The sequence below is a fragment of the Chiloscyllium punctatum genome, chromosome 8, assembly GCF_047496795.1.
Source record: "Chiloscyllium punctatum isolate Juve2018m chromosome 8, sChiPun1.3, whole genome shotgun sequence".
Taxonomy (NCBI): Eukaryota; Metazoa; Chordata; class Chondrichthyes; order Orectolobiformes; family Hemiscylliidae; genus Chiloscyllium; species Chiloscyllium punctatum.
This window is the reverse complement of record NC_092746.1, coordinates 87,495,463-87,513,547: the sequence shown is the minus strand read 5'-3', so window position 1 is coordinate 87,513,547 and position 18,085 is coordinate 87,495,463. Positions and strand designations below refer to the sequence as shown.

The 18,085-nt window shown below is 43.6% G+C and overlaps 1 protein-coding gene across 4 annotated transcripts in view; it reads right to left on the bottom strand.

Moving 5' to 3' along the window:
* Positions 1-18,085, bottom strand: part of myo3a (myosin IIIA) — a 444,520-nt gene that overhangs the window by 104,112 nt on the left and 322,323 nt on the right. For all 4 annotated transcript variants that reach the window (XM_072575981.1, XM_072575982.1, XM_072575984.1 and 1 more), the window contains 2 exons: positions 5,138-5,343; positions 815-926 (listed from right to left, as the gene is read on the bottom strand). In XM_072575981.1, the coding sequence (XP_072432082.1) occupies positions 815-926; positions 5,138-5,343 (318 nt within the window). The remainder of the gene's footprint in view (positions 1-814; positions 927-5,137; positions 5,344-18,085) is intronic.

Below are 18,085 nucleotides of genomic sequence, written 5' to 3'. Positions count from 1 at the left end.
GGTTCATCTTGGAGTGCAGTTACTAGCGGTGTTCCACAAGGATCTGTTTTGGGACCATTGCTGTTTGTCATTTTTATAAATGACCTGGAGGAGGGGCTAGAAGGTTGGGTGAGCAAGTTTGCGGATGATACGAAAGTCGGTGGAGTTGTTGACAGTGAGGAAGGATGTGTCAGGTTACAGCGGGATATAGATAAGCTGCAGAGCTGGGCAGAAAGGTGGCAAATGGAGTTCAATGTAGCTAAGTGTGAGGTGATTCACTTTGGTAAGAGTAACAAAAAGATAGGGTACTGGGCTAATGGTCGGATACTTGGTAGTGTGGATGAGCAGAGGGATCTTTATGGGCATTTAAACGGGCATTGGATAGGCATATGGAGGATAGTGGGCTAGTGTAGGTTAGGTGGGCTTGGATCGGTGCAACATCGAGGGCCAAAGGGCCTGTACTGCGCTGTATTCTTCTATGTTCTATGTTCTATATTTGATCATTAACTGTTCTTTGCAAAAACCTGACAAACGATTTAATTTACAATAAGCTATGACTTGGTTAACAAAAAACATCCACTGCCATCTTCACAAGCCAACCTGAAATAGGCATTAAATGCTCACACCATCTACGTACTGAGAATGAAAACAAATGGTGGGAGTGAAGATTAGATTCATTACCTTTGTACTCAAGTTGCAGTGGTGCTATCAATGAGTTGAGGTTAACATCAAGTAAACAAACCAATGCCAAATGAAAAGCTACATCATTTATCTCAAATAAATTTCATGGCAGCCACAAGAACAGGCAGGTTAAAAGAAAAACAAATAACTCTACCTTGGTCTTCCCCAGAACCCAGTTTTCAAGCTTAGCTTTTTCCAAGATGGCAGCGCACGCATCAGGATTCACTGGTGGTTCTTCAGTCAACTTAAATGCAAGAATGGAGTACCTGCAAAAAATTAGGATAAACAGTGCTGCCAAACACATTTGTAGAATAGCATATTGGAGTTAAGCACTAATTTCACCAAATCATACAGTTCGTCTTCAGTAATTTGTGTGTATGAAAATTAATAAAAGGAATAGTGTAGGGAGCAGACAGGATCTGTAAGTGTCCCTGCAACTGGAAGATTGGTTTGTCCTGCACACTATCTGTCATATCCAGTCACCACAGCATCATTACGTGTTCTTGGATTAGGGACATATCCTTGCCAATCCTGTTTCTCATCTACTTGCTGCCCCTCAGTGATGTCATAAGGTTATCATAAACAAGTGACACTGAGCTGTATTGCTCCACTGCTTGTTTGGCTTCTGTTTGGATTTCCTGAGGGCCTTCACGAGGTACCACCTGGGAGGCTGCTAAATAAGGTAAGAACCTATGGTGTTGGGGGCAATGTACTGGCATGAATGAGGATTGGCTGAGTGGCACAAGGCAGATAGTAGGGATAAAGGGGTCTTTTTCAGAATGACAGACATAGTGGAGTTCCACTATGGTCAGTGTTGAGACCACAAGTGTTCACGTTCTCTATTAACGATCTGGAAGAAAAAATTGAAGAGATTGTTGCTAGGTTTGAAGATGACACAAAGACGGGTGGAGGGACAGGTAGTTTAGAGGAAGTGGCAGACTTCAGAAGGACATGGGTAGGCTAGAAGAGTGGGCAAAGAAGTGACAGATGGAATACAATGTGGGAAAATATGTGGTTGTGCACTTTGGTGGGAAGAGTAGAGATGAAGACTATTTTCTAACTGTGCAAAGGCTTCAGAAGTCTGAAGCACAAGGGACATAGAGTTGCAAGTTCTGGATTTTGTTAAGGTTTACATGAAGGTTCAGTTGGCATTTAGGAAGACAGTGGGTGTGGAAAAGATGGTTCCAATAGTAGGAGAGACAAGGACCCGAGGGTACAGATTCAGAGTGAAGGAATAACCCTTTAGAACATAGAACATTACAGCGTAGTACAGGCCCTTCGGCCCTCGATGTTGTGCCGACTGTCACACCAATCTGAAGCCCATCTAACCTACACTATTCCATGTACGTCCATATGCTTGTCCAATGACGACTTAAATGAACTTAAAGTTGGCGAACCTACTACTGTTGCAGGCAAAACATTCCATACCCTTACTACTCTCTGAGTAAAGAAACTACCTCTGACATCTGTCCTATATCTATCACCCCTCAATTTAAAGCTATGCCCCCTCGTGCTCGCCGTCACCATACTTGGAAAAAGGCTCTCCCTGTCCACCCTATCTAACCCTCTGATTATCTTATATGTCTCTATTAAGTCAACTCTCAACCTTCTTCTCTTCAACAAAACAGCCTCAAGTCCCTCAGCCTTTCCTTGTAAGACATTCCTTCCATATCAGGCAATATCCTAGTAAATTTCCTCTGCACCCTTTCCAAAGCTTCCACATCCTTCTTATAATGCGGTGACCTGAACTGTACACAATACTCGAAATGTAGCCACACTAGAGTTTTGTACAGTTATAGCATAACCTCATGGTTCCGGAACTCAATCCTTCTATTAATACGAGCTAAAACACTGCATGCTTTCTTAACAACTCTGTCAACCTGGGTGGCAACTTTCAAGGATCTGTGTACCTGGACACTGAGATCTCTCTGCTCATCTACACTACCAAGAATCTTATCATTAGCAGTACTTTGCATTCCGGTTACTCCGACCAAAGTAAATCACCTCACACTTGTCCGCATTAAACTCCATTTGCCACCTCTCAGTCCAGCTCTGCAGCTTATCTACATCCCTCTGTAACTTACTGCATCCTTCGTCACTATCCACAACTCCACCGACCTTAGTGTCATCTGCAAATTTACTAACCCACCCTTCTACGCCCTCATCCAGGTCATTTATAAAAATGACGAACAGCAGTGGACCCAACACCGACCCTTGTGGTACACCACTAGTAACTGGACTCCAGGATGAACATTTCCCATCAACTACCACTCTGTTTTCTTTCAGCAAGCCAATTACTGATCCAAACTGCTATATCTCCCACAATCCCATTCCTCTGCATTTTGTACAATAGCCTACTGTGGGGAACCTCATCGAATGCCTTGCTGAAATCCATATACACCATATCAACCAGTTTACTCTCATCTACCTGTTTGGTCACCTTCTCAAAGAACTCCTCCCTGGCTTCCCAGAGGATCCTAGGATAAATCCCATCCGGCCCAGGGAACTTATCTATTTTCACATTCTGCAGGATTTCTAATACCTCTTCCTTGTGAACCTCAACCCCACCTAGTCTAGTAGTCTGTATACTGAGATGATGAGGAATTCCTTCAGCCAAATTGTGGTGAATCTGTGGAACGTATTGCTGCATAAGTATGTGGAAGCCAAGTCATTGAGTGTATTTAAGACAGAAATAGACAGGTTCTTGATTAGTAAGGGGATCATGAGTTATGGGGAAAAGGCAGGAGAATAGAGTTGAGAAAAATATCAGCTATGATCAAATAGTGAAGCAAACTTGATGGGCTGAATGGCCTAATTTTGCTCCTAGGTCTTATAGTCTTAAATGTTTTCCCCACCTATGATTTGTCATGCAGCATGCCTGACATCCATAAGAAATTTTCTCCAATGAAATTTGGAGCAATTCAAAGACATTGTTACTATAAACCCTGTCTGTTTATCACTATCCTTATCCACCTCCTGGGTCTTTTAATGAGGCTAAACCAAACTGTTCACCACTATGATCCAGAGCCCAACCATAAATATGCACCATCACTAGGACTGCCAACTTTTACCCCATCCATGCCTTTGTTATCTCTAGCCTCAGATGGGCTGGACTGTTGGTTTCATTTATCTCTCATTTGCTCCCCTTGCTGATGTTCTCAAACTCTAGTGTGTGGGGGTTAGTGTAAAGAATCATTCTACGTTCGTCAAATAGACTAGAGATTACCTCCAGGAATCCTCTCCACTTGGTAGACTTTTTAGATATTAGTTCACAGGATATGGGTGTTACTGACGAGGGCAGGATTTATTTCCAATTCCTAATTTCCCTTGAGACGGTGGTGGTGAGCTGCTTCCATAAAGCGCTACAGTCTATAGGGCACAAATGAACAGGAGGTGGCGGTACACCCACAGTGCTGTCAGGAATGGATTTCATGGGTTTGATCCAGTAACAGTGAAGATTTGGAAGTTTACCTGGTAAGGGCCGCTGAGGTACTCCCTTTGCAAGAGTCGGCCACCTCTCAGGAATAGCAGGAAAGACACTGTGCCCTGCTTTTCTTTGGGAACCATTGGTGGTTTCTTGTTTGATGGTTAGAATTCTAGCTGAGGTCCACTCTGAAGACATGATGGCCTTCATGATGGAAATTAGGGACTATGGTGAAACTGAAGCAACCCTCAGCTGAACGTTGTCCACTTATAGAGTCATAGGGTCATACAGCATGGAAACAGACTCCTTGGCCCAACTCGACCATGCTGGCCAGGTTTCCTACACTTAATTAATCTTATTTACCTGCATTTGGCCCATATCCCTCTAAATCTTTCCTATCTATAGACCTATCCAAATGTCTTCTAAATAGTGCAATTGTACTCGCCTCTATCACTCCCTCGGGCAGCTTATTCCATATACGCGCCACCCTCTGTGTGAAAAAGGTTGGCCAGTAAGTCCCTTTTAAATCTTTCCCTCTCACCTTAAACCTTTGCCCTCCAGTTTTGGACTCCACTACGCTGGGAAAAAGACTTTGGATATTCACTTTATCTACGCCCCTCATAATTTTATAAACCTCTATTAGGTCACTACTCCAGCCTCCTATTGTCAAGGGAAAAAGTCCCTGCCGATCCAATCTCTCCTTATAACTCAAACCTTCCAGTCTCAGTAACATCCTTGTCAATGTATTTTGCATCCTTTCCAATTTAATAACATTCTTCTTAGAGCAATGCCACCAAAATTGTACACAGTACTCCAAATGTGTTCATACCCATGTCTTGTACAGCCGTAACATTTTCTGGGAGAGATCAGGTAAACCAACTGAAAGCCAAGGGAACCTCAGTGTTTTGGGAAAAGTGATTCCAGATAATAAATTAAACTTTGCAAAGAATTAAACACAGATAAACACCACAGCTCTGCTAGCATAATAGTCTCCTTCCTGGTATTGCAAATGTTCATCCTAAGGTAAAAACAAATTAACCAAGTATTGTTCACCTTTCAATGAAATTGGCAAAGAGAATGCGGTGTGAATATCCTTGTCTTCGGATTCTGGCTGTCTCCAAAATTCCCGTGTAACGAAGTTGGACCAGGACCTTCTCTTGATCAAATTTCTTAGCGTGGCGGTCATTGTTGGGTTTAATGCAACGAACAAAATGAGGGAGACCACCCACCATCTTGGACAGCAGATCCATGAGAGAAAACTGAAATCAGACAATTGTCAGTCACAACAAGGGGGTTATAAAAGTGGTGGGGTTACTTTGAAGTTTCATGAGAGATTTTACTGAGATTCTGGATTTTTTAATTCCATTGTGGGGCATGTTTTATTCAAATAGGAGGGCAGATAGGACCTCATTTTACTGCTTCATCTGAAATATCATTCTGAGGGAACTTTGTCACATTATTACATCATGCTTGATTGTTTGCACAGGTCCTGGAGTGAGCTTTTAACCCATCATCTAGTTCACAGAGTTACACAGTCACATAAAGTCATAGAGTCACAGAGATGTACAGCATGGAAACAGACCCTTCAGTCCAACCCATCCATGCCAACCAGCTATCCCAACCCAATCCAGTCCCACCTACCAGCACCTGACCCTTATCCCTCCAAACCCTTCCTATTCATATACCCATCCAAATACCTCTTAAATGTTGCAATTGTACCGGCCTCCACCACATCCTCTGGTAGCTCATTCCATTACACGTACCACCCTCTGCGTGAAAAAGTTGCTCCTTAGGTCTCTTTTATATCTTTCCCCTCTCACCCTAAACCTATACCCTCTAGTTCTGGACTCCCCAACCCCAGGGAAAAGACTTTGCCTATTTATCCTATCCATGCCCCTCATAATTTTGTAAACCTCTATAAGGTCACCCCTCTGCCTCCAACGCTCCAGGGAAAACAGCCCCAACCTGTTCAGCCTCTCCCTGTAGCTCAAATCCTCCAACCTTGGCAACATCCTTGTAAATCTTTTCTGAACCTTTTCAAGTTTCACAACATCTTTCTGATAGGAAGGAGACCAGAATTGCATGCAATATTCCAACAGTGGCCTAACCAATGTCCTGTACAGCCGCAACATGACCTCCCAACTCCTGTACTCAATACTCTGACCAATAAAGGATAGCATACCAAACGCCTTCTTCACTATCCTATCTACCTGCAACTCCACTTTCAAGAAGCTATGAACCAGTACTCCAAGGTCTCTTTGTTCAACAACACTCCCTACGACATTACCATTAAGTGTATACGTCCTGCTAAGATTTGCTTTCCCAAAATGCAGCATCACACATTTATCTGAATTAAACACCATCTGCCATTTCTCAGCCCATTGGCCCATCAGGTCCAGATCCTGTTGTAATCAGAGGTAACCCTCTTCGCTGTCCACTACACCTCCAATTTTGGTGTCATCTGTAAACTTACTAACTGTACCTCTTATGCTCATCTTATAGTATAGAAGGTGGCCACTTATAGAATCATAAGGTTGGATTTTAACAGTCCCTTGGAGATGGTTTGTTATGTGAGAGTGCTGGGAAGATGGTTCTGAAAGGCAGCAGGTTGTGTCCAATGCCTCCTTACTGCAATGCCACCTCACCATAGATTTACAGAGTCATAGAGATGTACAGCATGGAACCAGACCCTTCAGTCCAATCTGTCCATGCTGCTCAGATACCCCAACCCAATCTAGTCCCACCTGTCATCACCTGGCCCATATCCCTCCAAACCCTTCATACTCATATACCCATCCAAATGCCTCTTAAATGTTGCAATTGTACCATCCTCCACCACTTCCTCTGGCAGCTCATTCCCGTACCACCCTCTGTGTGAAAAAGTTGCCTATGGGTCTCTTTTGTATCTTTCCCCTCTCACCCTAAACCTATGCCCTCTAGTTCTGGACTCCCTGACCACATCATATCCGAAGCCCAATTCATCCACGTATGTGATCAATTAAGGGCTTATTCCCACCTCTTCTGCCATTAAAACAGCAGCACAGAAGCAGTTCCAGCTGGAGGGGTGCTCCTATAAGGGAAATATTTTGGCTTACAATGGGCCTCCAGGTACTATTACACTATCTCACTCCACTCTCCCCTCACCCCCTTCCATCTGTGAGCACTGCTTGCCCTCTGTAGCTCCAGCAACCTCAAAAAACGTGACACCATCAAGGACAATGCAACCCTCTGGACATCACATTCACAAACATCCACTCCCTCCACCACCTATGCTCAGTTGCAGCAGTGTGCACCATCTACAAGATGCACTACAGAAATTCACTGAGGTGCTTTAGACAGCACCTTCCAAACCCACAACCACTCTCATCTAAAATGACAAAGGAAGCAGATATATGGGAACAGCACTACTTGCAAGTTCCCCGACAAGCCACTCACCATCCTGGTGTGGAAATACATCACCATTCCTTCAATGTCTCTGGGTCAAAATCGTGGAATTCTCTTCTAAATGGCATTGTGGGTCTAGCTACAGCAGGTGGACTGCAACAATTCAAAAAGGCAGCTGATCACCACCTTCTCAAGGGCAACTAGTAAAAAAAAGTCAGAAGCTCTACTGACTGAGCTACCTGAGCTAGAAAATTTTCTTGTACACATTTAACAAATTCCTCTCCATTTAAACCCTTAACACAATGGCAGTCCCAGTCTATGTTTGGAAAGTTAAAATCCCCTCCCATAACCACCCTATTATTCCTACAGATGGCTGAGATCTCCTGATAAGTTTGTTTCTCAATTTCCCTCTGACTATTGGGGGAGGTCTATAATACAATCCCAATAAGGTGATCATCCCCTTCTTATTTCTCAGTTCCACCCAAATAACTTCCCTGGATGTATTCCCAGGAATATCCTCCCTTAGAACAGCTGTAATGCTATCCCTTTTCAAAAATGCCACTCCCCCTCCTCTCTTGCCTCCCTTTCTGTCCTTCCTGTAGCATTTGTACCCTGGAACATTAAGCTGCCAGTGCTGCCCATCCCTGAGCCATGTTTCTGTAATTGCTATGATATCCCATGTTCATAACCATGCCTTGAGTTCATCTGCCTTCCCTGTTAGGTCCCTTGCATTGAAATACATGCAGTTTAATTTATTAGTCCTACCTTGTCCCTGCCTGCCCTGACTGTTTGACTCGCTTCTGCTCTCAACTGTACCAATCTCAGATTGATCTCTTTCCTCACTATCTCTCTGGGTCCCCACCAACCTCGCCACCCCCCTCACCACCCCCCACCTTACTAGTTTAAATCCTCCCGAGCAGCTCTAGCAAATCTCCCTGCCAATATATTAATCCAAAAATGTGATTCCTTCTCCCATGCACCAGCTCCTCAGCCATGCATTCATCTGCTCTATCCTCCTATTCCTGCCCTCACTAACTCGTAGCACCGGGAGTAATCCAGATATTACTATTCTCGAGGACCTCCTTTTAAAATTTCTGCCTAACTCTCCGTAATCTCCCTTCGGAATCTCAACCTTTTCCCTTCCTATGTCAAATAGGAGAAAGTGAGGACTGCAGATGCTGGAGATCAGAGCTGAAAAATGTGTTGCTGGAAAAGCGCAGCAGGTCAGGCAGCATCAAAGGAGCAGGAGAATCGACGTTTCGGGCATAAGCCCTTCTTCAGGAATGAGGAGGGTGTGCCAAGCAGGCTAAGATAAAAGATAGGGAGGAGGGACTTGGGGGAAGGGCATTAGGAATGCGATAGGTGGAAGGAGGTTAAGGTGAGGGTGATAGGCCAGAGAGGGGGTGGGGGTGGAGAGGTCAGGAAAAAGATTGCAGGTCAAGAAGGCGGTGCTGAGTCCGAGGGTTGGGACTGAGATAAGGCGGGGGGAGGGGAAATGAGGAAGCTGGAGAAATCTGCATTCATCCCTTGTGGTTGGAGGGTTCCTAGGTGGAAGATGAGGTGCTCTTCCTCCAGGCGTCGTGTTGCCATGGTCTGGCAATGGAGGAGTCCAAGGACCTGCATGTCCTTGGCAGAGTGGGAGGGGGAGTTAAAGTGTTCAGCAACAGGGGGGGGTTGGGTTGGTTGGTGCAGGTGTCCCAGAGGTGCTCTCTGAAACGTTCCGCAAGTAGGCGGCCTGTCTCCCCAATGTAGAGGAGGCCACATCAGGTGCAGCGGATGCAGTAAATGATGTATGCGGAGGTGCAGGTGAATTTGTGACAGATATGGAAGGATCCCTTGGGGCCTTGGAGGGAAGTAAGGGGGGAGGTGTGGGCGCAAGTTTTGTATTTCTTGCGGTTGCAGGGGAAGATGACGGGAGTGGAGGTTGGGTTGGTGGGGGTGTGGACCTGACGAGGGAGTCACGGAGGGAGTGGTCTTTCCGGAATGCTGATAGGGGAGGGGAGGGAAATATATCCTTGGTGGTGGGGTCTGTTTGGAGGTGGCGGAAATTAAGAAGGATGATACGATGTATCTAGAGGTTGGTGGGGTGGTAGATGAGGACCAGTGGGGTTCTGTCCTGGTGGCGATTGGAGGGGCGGGGTTCAAAGGTGGCGGAGCGGGAAGTGGAGGAGATGAGGTGGAGAGCATCGTCAACCACTTCTGAGGGGAAATTGCGGTCCTTGAAGAAGGAGGCCATCTGGGTTGCTCGGTATTGGAATTGGTCCTCCTGGGAGCAGGTGCGGCAGAGGTGAAGGAATTGGGAGTAAGGGATGGCGTTTTTACAGGGGGCAGGGTGGGAGGAGGTGTAGTCTAGGTAGCTGTGGGAGTAGATCGGTTTATAGTAAATGTCCGTGTTGAGTCGGTCGCCCGAGATAGAAATGGAGAGGTCAGGAAGGGGAGGGAGGAGTCTGAGACGGTCCAGGTAAATTTGAGGTCGGGGTGGAAGGTGTTAGTAAAGTGAATGAACTGTTCAACCTCCTCGTGGGAGCATGAGGCAGCGCTGATACAGTCATCAATGTAGCGGAGGAAAAGGTGGGGGGTGGTGCCAGTGTAGCTGCAGAAGATAGATTGTTCCACATATCCGACGAAGAGGCAGGCATAGCTGGGGCCCATGCGGGTGCTCATGGCTACTCCTTTAGTTGGGAGGAAGTGGGAGGATTGGAAAGAGAAGTTGTTCAGAGTGAGGACCAGTTCAGTCAGTTGAAAGAGGATGTCAGTGGAAGGGTACTGGTTGGGTCGGCGGGAAAGGATGAGGCAGAGGGCTTTGAGGTCTTCGTGATGGGGGATGGAAGTGTACAGGGACTGGATGTCCATGGTGAAGATAAGGCGTTGGGGACCGGGGAAGCGAAAATCATGGAGGAGGTGGAGGGCGTGGGTGGTGTCCAGAATGTAGGTGGGGAGTTCTTGGACTAAGGGGGGCAGGACCGTGTCGAGGTATGCAGAGATGAGTTCGGTGGGGCAGGAGCAGGCTGAGACAATGGGTCAGCAGGGGCAGTCAGGTTTGTGGATTTTGGGCAGGAGGTAGAAACGGGACTATGAGGTTGGAGGCAGTGGATGGAAGATCCCCTGAGGTGATGAGGTTATGGATGGTCTGGGAGATGATGGTTTGGTAGTGGGAAGTGGGGTCATGATCAAGGGGGCAGTAGGAGGAGGTGTCCGCGAGCTGGTGTTTAGCCTCAGCAATGTAAAGATCGGTGCACCAAACTACCACCGCGTCTCCCTTGTCTGCCAGTTTGATAGTGAGGTTGGGATTGGAGCGGAGGGAGTGGAGGGAGGGCTGCAAGTTGCGAGGGTGAGAGGTTGGAGTGGGTAAGAGGGGTGGACAGGTTGAGGTTGTTAATGTCGCGGCTGCAATTCCTATATCGTTGGTTCCAATATGGACAATGACCTCTTGCTGGTCCTTCTCCTGCGTGAGAACATTCTGCACCCTCTCTGAGACATCCTTGATCCTGGCACCAGGGATGCAGCACACCATTCTGATTTTTCGCTGCTGGCCACAGAAACTTCTATCTGTACCTCGGACTAGAGAATCCCCTAACACAATTGATCTCTTGGAATCCGACGTACCCCTCATTGCATTAGAGCCGATCTCAATACGAGAAGCGTGGCTGTTCGTGCTATGTTCCCCTGAGGATCCATCACCCCCTAGATTTTCCAAATCAGCATACTTGTTTGAAATGGGTACAGCACACAGAACACACCTGCATTAGCTGCATACCTCTCTTACCTTTCCTGGAGTTAACTGGATCTGAGACTTGCCTCCCTTCCTATAACTGGCATCCATCACATATTGTTGCTGTTGCAAATTCCTCATTGCTTTTCACTGTCTCTCCAACCGATTCATTTGATCTTATAAGATTCGCAAGCAACAGCATTTATTGCAGATAAAATCCGCAGTAATCCTTAAACTCTATTTAAACGCCCACATCTGACAAGAAGCACATATCACTCTACTAATAAGAGGGAAATTGAGAAACAAACTTGTAAGGAGATCTCAGCTATGTGTAAGAATAATAGGGTGGTTATGGGAGGGGATTTTAACTTTCCAAACATAGACTGGGGCTGCCATAGTGTTAAAGGTTTAGATGGAGAGGAATTTGTTAAGTGTGTACAAGTCAATTTTCTGATTCAGTATGTGGATGTACCTACTACAGAAGGTGCAAAACTTGACCTACTCTTGGGAAATTGACAGGGCAGGTGACTGAGGTGTCAGTGGGGGAGCGCTTTGGGGCCAGCAACCATAATTCTATTAGATTTAAAATAGTGATGGAAAAGGATAGACCAGATCTAAAAGTTGAAGTTCTAAATTGGAGAAAGGCCAATTTTGATGGTATTAGGCCAGAACTTTCAAAAGATGACTGGGGGCAGATGTTCGCAGGTAAAGGGATGGCTGGAAAATGGGAAGCCTTCAGAAATGAGATAACGAGAATCCAGAGAAAGTATATTCCTGTTAGGGTGAAAGGGAAGACTGGTAGGTATAGGGAATGCTGGGTGACTAAAAAAATTGAGGGTTTGGTTAAGAAAAAGGAGGAAGCATATGTAAGGTATAAACAGGATAGATCGAGGGAATCCTTAGAAGATCATAAAGGCAGTAGGAGTATACTTAAGAGGGAAATCAGGAGGACAAAAAGGGGACATGAGATAGCTTTGGCAAATAGAATTAAGGAGAATCCAAAGGGTTTTTGACAAATACATTAAGGACAAAAGGGTGACTAGGGAGAGAATAGGGCCCCTCAAAGATCAACATGGCAGCATTTGTGTGGAGCTGCAGAAAATGGGGGAGATACTAAACGAGTATTTTGCATCAGTATTTACTGTGGAAAAGGATATGGAAGATATAGAATATAAGGAAATAGATGGTGACACCTTGCAAAATGTCCATATTACAGAGGAGGAAGAGCTGGATGTCTTGAAACGCATAAAAGTGAATAAATCCCCAGGACCTGATCAGGTGTACCCTGCAACTTTGTGGGAAGCTAGAGAAGTGATTGCTGGGCCTTTTGCTGAGATATTTGTATCATTGATAGTCACAGGTGAGGTGTCGTAAGACTGGAAGTTGGCTAACATGGTGTCACTGTTATAGAAAGGTCGTAAGGACAAGCCAGGGAACTATAAACCAGTGAGTCTGACCTCAGTGGTGGGCAAGTTGTTGGAGGGAATCCTGAGGGACACGATGTATACATATTTGGAAAGGCAAGGATTGATTAGGGATAGTCAACATGGCTTTGTGCATGGGAAATCATATCTCAAAAACTTGATTGAGTATTTTGAAGAAGTAACAAAGAGGATTGATGAGGGCAGAGCGGTAGATGTGATCTATATGAACTTCAGTAAGGCATTCGACAAGGTCCCCACGGGAGACTGATTAGCAAGGTTAGATCTCACGGAATACAGGGACAACTAGCCACTTGGATACAAAACTGGCTCAAAGGTAGAAGACAGAGGGTGGTGGTGGAGGGTTGTTTTTCAGACTGGAGGTCTGTGACCAGTGGAGTGCCACAAGGATCGGTACTGCGTCCTCTACTTTTTGTCAGTTACATAAATGATTTGGATGAAAATATTAGAGGTACAGTTAGTAAGTTTGCAGATGACACCAAAATTAGAGGTGTAGTGGACAGCGAAGAGGGTTACCTCAGATTACAACAGGATTTGACCAGATGGGCCAATGAGCTGAGAAGGGCAGATGGAGTTTAATTCAGATAAATGCAGGTTCTACATTTTGGGAAAGCAAATCTTAGCAGGACTTATACACTTTATGGTAAGGTCCTAGGGAGTGTTACTGAACAAAGAGACCTTGGAGTGCAGGTTCATAGCTCCTTGAAAGTGGAGTTGCAGGTAGATAGGATAGTGAAGAAGGCGTTTGGTATGCTTTCCTTTATTGGTCAGAGTATTGAGCATAGGAGTTGGGAGGTCATGTTGTGGCTAAACGGGACATTGGTTAGGCCACTGTTGGAATATTGCATGCAATTCTGGTCTGCTTCCTATTGGAAAGATGTTGTGAAACTTGAAAGGGTTCAGAAAAGATTTACAAGGATGTTGCCAGGATTGGAGGATTTGAGCTATAGGGAGAGGCTGAACAGGCTGGGGCTGTTTTCCCTGGAGCGTCGAAGGCTGAGGGATGACCTTATAGAGGTTTACAAAATTATGAGGGGCATGGATAGGACAAATAGGTAAAGTCTTTTCCCTGGGGTCGGGGAGTCCAGAACTAGAGGGCATAGGTTTAGGGTGAGAGGGGAAAGATATAAAAGAGACCTAAGGGGCAACATTTTCACACAGAGGGTGGTATGGGTATGGAATGAGCTGCCAGAGGAAGTGGTGGAGGCTGTTTCCATGCTGTACATCTTTATGACTCTATGACTCTCAAACTGTAGGGTGAATTCCATCATATTATGATCACTGCACCTTAAGCTCCCTAATCAAGTCTGCCTCATTACCAAATCCAGAGTTGCCTGTTCCCTCATGGGCTGTTCCACCAGTTGCCCCAGACATTCCACAAATTCCTTTTCTTGGGCTCCACTACCAACCTGAGTTTTCCAGTCCAACTGCACTTTGAAGTGCTCCATTATTATTAGAACAGTGCCTTTCTTGCAAGCCTTTTTTAGGTCCTGATTTATTTCCTGTCCCAAATGCTGACTACTGCTTGAAGGCCTGTACATTTTTCCCATCAGGGATTTTTTTCCTTTGTGGTTCCTTAACTCTAACCATGCAGGGAAAAGTTGAGATTAAAATGGCATCAAGTATTGTTTGAGTAAAGGAAATTCTGCCTATCAACAGCTCTCTGATTAGTTGAGCTGCAGTGTGTTAAAGCATTCTAAGTGCCAAGAGTGCCAGGGAGTGAAAACTACATAAATAGCTACAGACAGTGTTTCTCTCTCTGTCTCTCTCTTTCTTTCTCACACACACACACTCTCTCTCTCTCTCTCTCTTCTCTCTCTCTCTCTCTTTCTATCTCTTTCTATCTCTCTCCATCTTTCAATGTGGGGAAATAACAAAACCCCAGAAAGCTTAAAAGAAAGAATTCAAGAAAAGACTTAAGTACCTGATAAATCGTCAAGGCTAGGGGTAATCATTAGTGTACAACAGCATCTCACCCTCATTAAAGAAAATCCAAAAGACTGAAAGAAAATGAACTTTCCACATTATTGCTTAGACTTTTGATCTTTGGAACTTTGTTTAATCTGTATACATTATTTTTCAACTCATAGAATTTTTATTAAACTATTTTCTTTTGTTTTCTGATTTGTGATTCTATTGGCATATATTCAGGTCAGAACGGTTATAGTTTAAGTTACAAAAGTTATGAATCCTTTCTTTTGGTGGTTCTTGCTGAAGCTAAGTGTTACAAGAAGTATTATTTTTAGTACAACTGCAAGATCCTAGTCAGATTTGTTGTTGCCCTGAGTTGCAGTCAGTCAGGTGAATTGAGGTTTTGATGGTCTCGTTGGGATTTTTACTTATTTATCTATTTTTGTGATAACCTGTGGAATATTAGGGCATGATTATTTGTGCAGTATTCCCAGTTATGTTGCAGCATAAGCTTGGAAGTTCAGTGCTAATTTTTCTGTCAAGTATTAGTAGGTTGTGTCAGACCATTATCAAAAACAAAAACAGGCTAGAATCAAAATCTTTAAAGTTTTTGAAATGAAAATTCAATGTCCAGAAGTTATTCCTTTAAGTGCAATTACAGCTAAGGTAATATTTGAAAGTTTTTCACATATTTCATCAATTGAAATACAATCTAATCAGGTTTCTAACTTTATAGCCCAGGTTATTCAGAGCCTAATTGGTAATCTGTGTATAAAACAGCTGAAGACTACTCTTTATCATCCAGAGACCTTTGGAGAGATATCAGTCTCAAAACAATGATTAAGACCTATTTTCACAAATAGCCACAGAAACGGGACAAAGAATTAAATATCTTACTCTCTGCTATCAGAGATTCCTCAAATTAATCTGTTAGGCTGAATATATTTGAATTGATCTATGGTCATGAGATAAGACCAAAATAAATCTGATTTTGGAGAAGTTTGAAAGTATAAAAATGAGTCTTCATTATTGAATAATGTATCCATTTGTTTAGAGAAACTTACAGGAACACAACTGCACAACTGAAGCAGCATAACCACAGTTAAAAACTGCTAATTCTAGATTCTGCCTTAATAGGAAACAGCCCCTTCACATCTATCCTGTCAAGATCCTTCAAGATTTTGTAAATTTCCTTCTAGTCATCTCTTACTGTTCTAAACTCCAGCAGAGCCTAGCCTGTTCATTCTTTCCTCATAAACACAACCCACCTGTTTCAGGCATTAGTCTAGTAAATCTTCTCTGAACTCTCTCCAATGTACTTAGACCCTTCCCTAAATAAGAGAGACCAATACAATGCACATTACTCCAGGCGTGACCTCACCAATGTCCTGTATAACTGAAGCATAACCTCTCTACTTACGCTTTCAATTCCCTTTGTGATAAATGATAGCACTCAATTCACTTTTATAATTGCTTTCTGTACCTCCATACTAACCTTGTGCAATTCATTTACAAGGACACCCTGATTTCTGCATCTTGAAGCTGTGCAATTTCTCACCATTTAGATGACTTCACATTTTCCCATATAATAGTTCATTAACCATATCTTCATCCATTCACTTAACGCATCAATAACTTTTTGTAATCTGCTTATGCCATCATCACAACTTAATTTCTGGCCTGTGTCATCAGAAACTTTTGTAACCATATCCTGCATTCCTTTATCCAAGTCATTTATATATGTTATACAGAGCTGAGGTCCAACACTAACTGCTGTGGCACATTACTTGTTACATCTTGCTAGCCTGAAAATTATCCATTTACACCTACTCTCTTTGTGCTTTTTCTTCTATCCATGCCAATATGCTATCCAGTACATCAGGAGCTTTTATTTTCTACAATATCCTTTGGTGTAGCATCTTATCATCCTATCTGTACAGCTCCTATCTTGCCCAGTATTGGTATGACTGCCTGTGGTCTGGAGCCCTCTTCTCTGAAATCAATCTTCAAGCTAGACATTGATTACTCTAAGTAAGAACTGAAAGAACCGCAGATGTTGTAAATCAGAAAAAGAAAAGGAAATTGCTGGAAAAACTCAGAAGGTCTGGCGGCAGATGTGGAGGAAATGCAGAGTTAACGTTTCATGTTGAGTGACCCTTCCTCAGGACTTGATTTCTCTAATGTGATTTTCCAACACCAATTTTCACATGATTCAGATCAAAGCAGGCTAAGATCTTTGAAGCAAAAACAGAAATTGCTGGGAAAACTCAACAGGTTTGGCAGCATCTGTGAAGAGAAGTCAAAGTTAATGATTTGGATTGAATGACCTTTTCTCAGAGAATGGGTGACTGGACCTGAAATATTAACTTTGACTTCTCTTCACAGATGCTGCCAAACCTGCTGAGCTTCCAGCAATTTCTCTTTTTGTTTCTGATTTACAGCATTTGCAGTTCCTTCAGTTTTTATTCAGTATGATCTTTGAAGCTTCTGATTCTTATTTTGGTATCTAGCTCCTCATACTGATTTTGCAGACCCTTCTTTTTTTGTCTTGCTTATGCCATTGGTACCTACACAGACAATGACAACTGAATCCTCTCCCTCCCACTCCAAGTCAGACTCCACATAGATTTCAGTGGTTCAAGAAGGCAGTTCACCTTCTCAAGAGTAATTAGGGATGGGCGATAAATGCTGGCTAGCCACATTCTGTGAATGTTCAAAAGAAAATTTCCTCTCCAGGCTCAAGTGGACATCCCATCACTGGCACAGGACAGGCAATACAGTTGTCTGGACTCATCCTCTTTGCTGCAGAGAACAAGTCAATCTCCTCCTAGACAGGTTAATATTCACATAAAGCCTGCTTGCCAAATTGATTTTCAAAAAGATAATTCTAGAAGCTGCCTTTAAGCAGCTCGTTTGTTGTCATAATTTCTTTTGGAAGAAGTATTAAATAAATACATTTATGCTGAGGCTATTTCTTACTTCATCTTTGCCTCAAGCTCTTGAGTAACAAATGGGAGAAGGTAACATCTGACACATTCTAGTCTTTATCTATTTGGCCTCAAGAGGTTCCTATCCTATTTCTGCAATAATTCTATTGGTTGACATGGCAACATTCAATCGGCTTTTGACAAAGTTGGATTTTGCTTCTAAAATGCTGATACTTGGATCCATGAATTAAGAAAATATACTCAACTTTAAAATACAACATTTGGCAGGTAGATTCCTCATTACCATTCACCACTGACTGACAAACCATCAGATAGTTTGCTCCAACTGACTGGAACTATAAATCTCTAGAAATCATTTTCTCCCAGATTCTCTCTCTACCTTGAACAACCTTTAATTGGGGGGAAAACCCCTTAAATCCTTTAAATCTTGAATAAGCATCCAGTCGCTTTATAAACTTCATTTTCCATGATCCAGCATACATTCTCCACTGTATTTCATTTGAAATGGTAAATATATGTTTTTACCTTTAAAGCTGTAATATTAGTGCAAGTTGTGATAGTTGTTGATACAGAGAAACTGTATCAGAGTTTCACTGAATCTGGA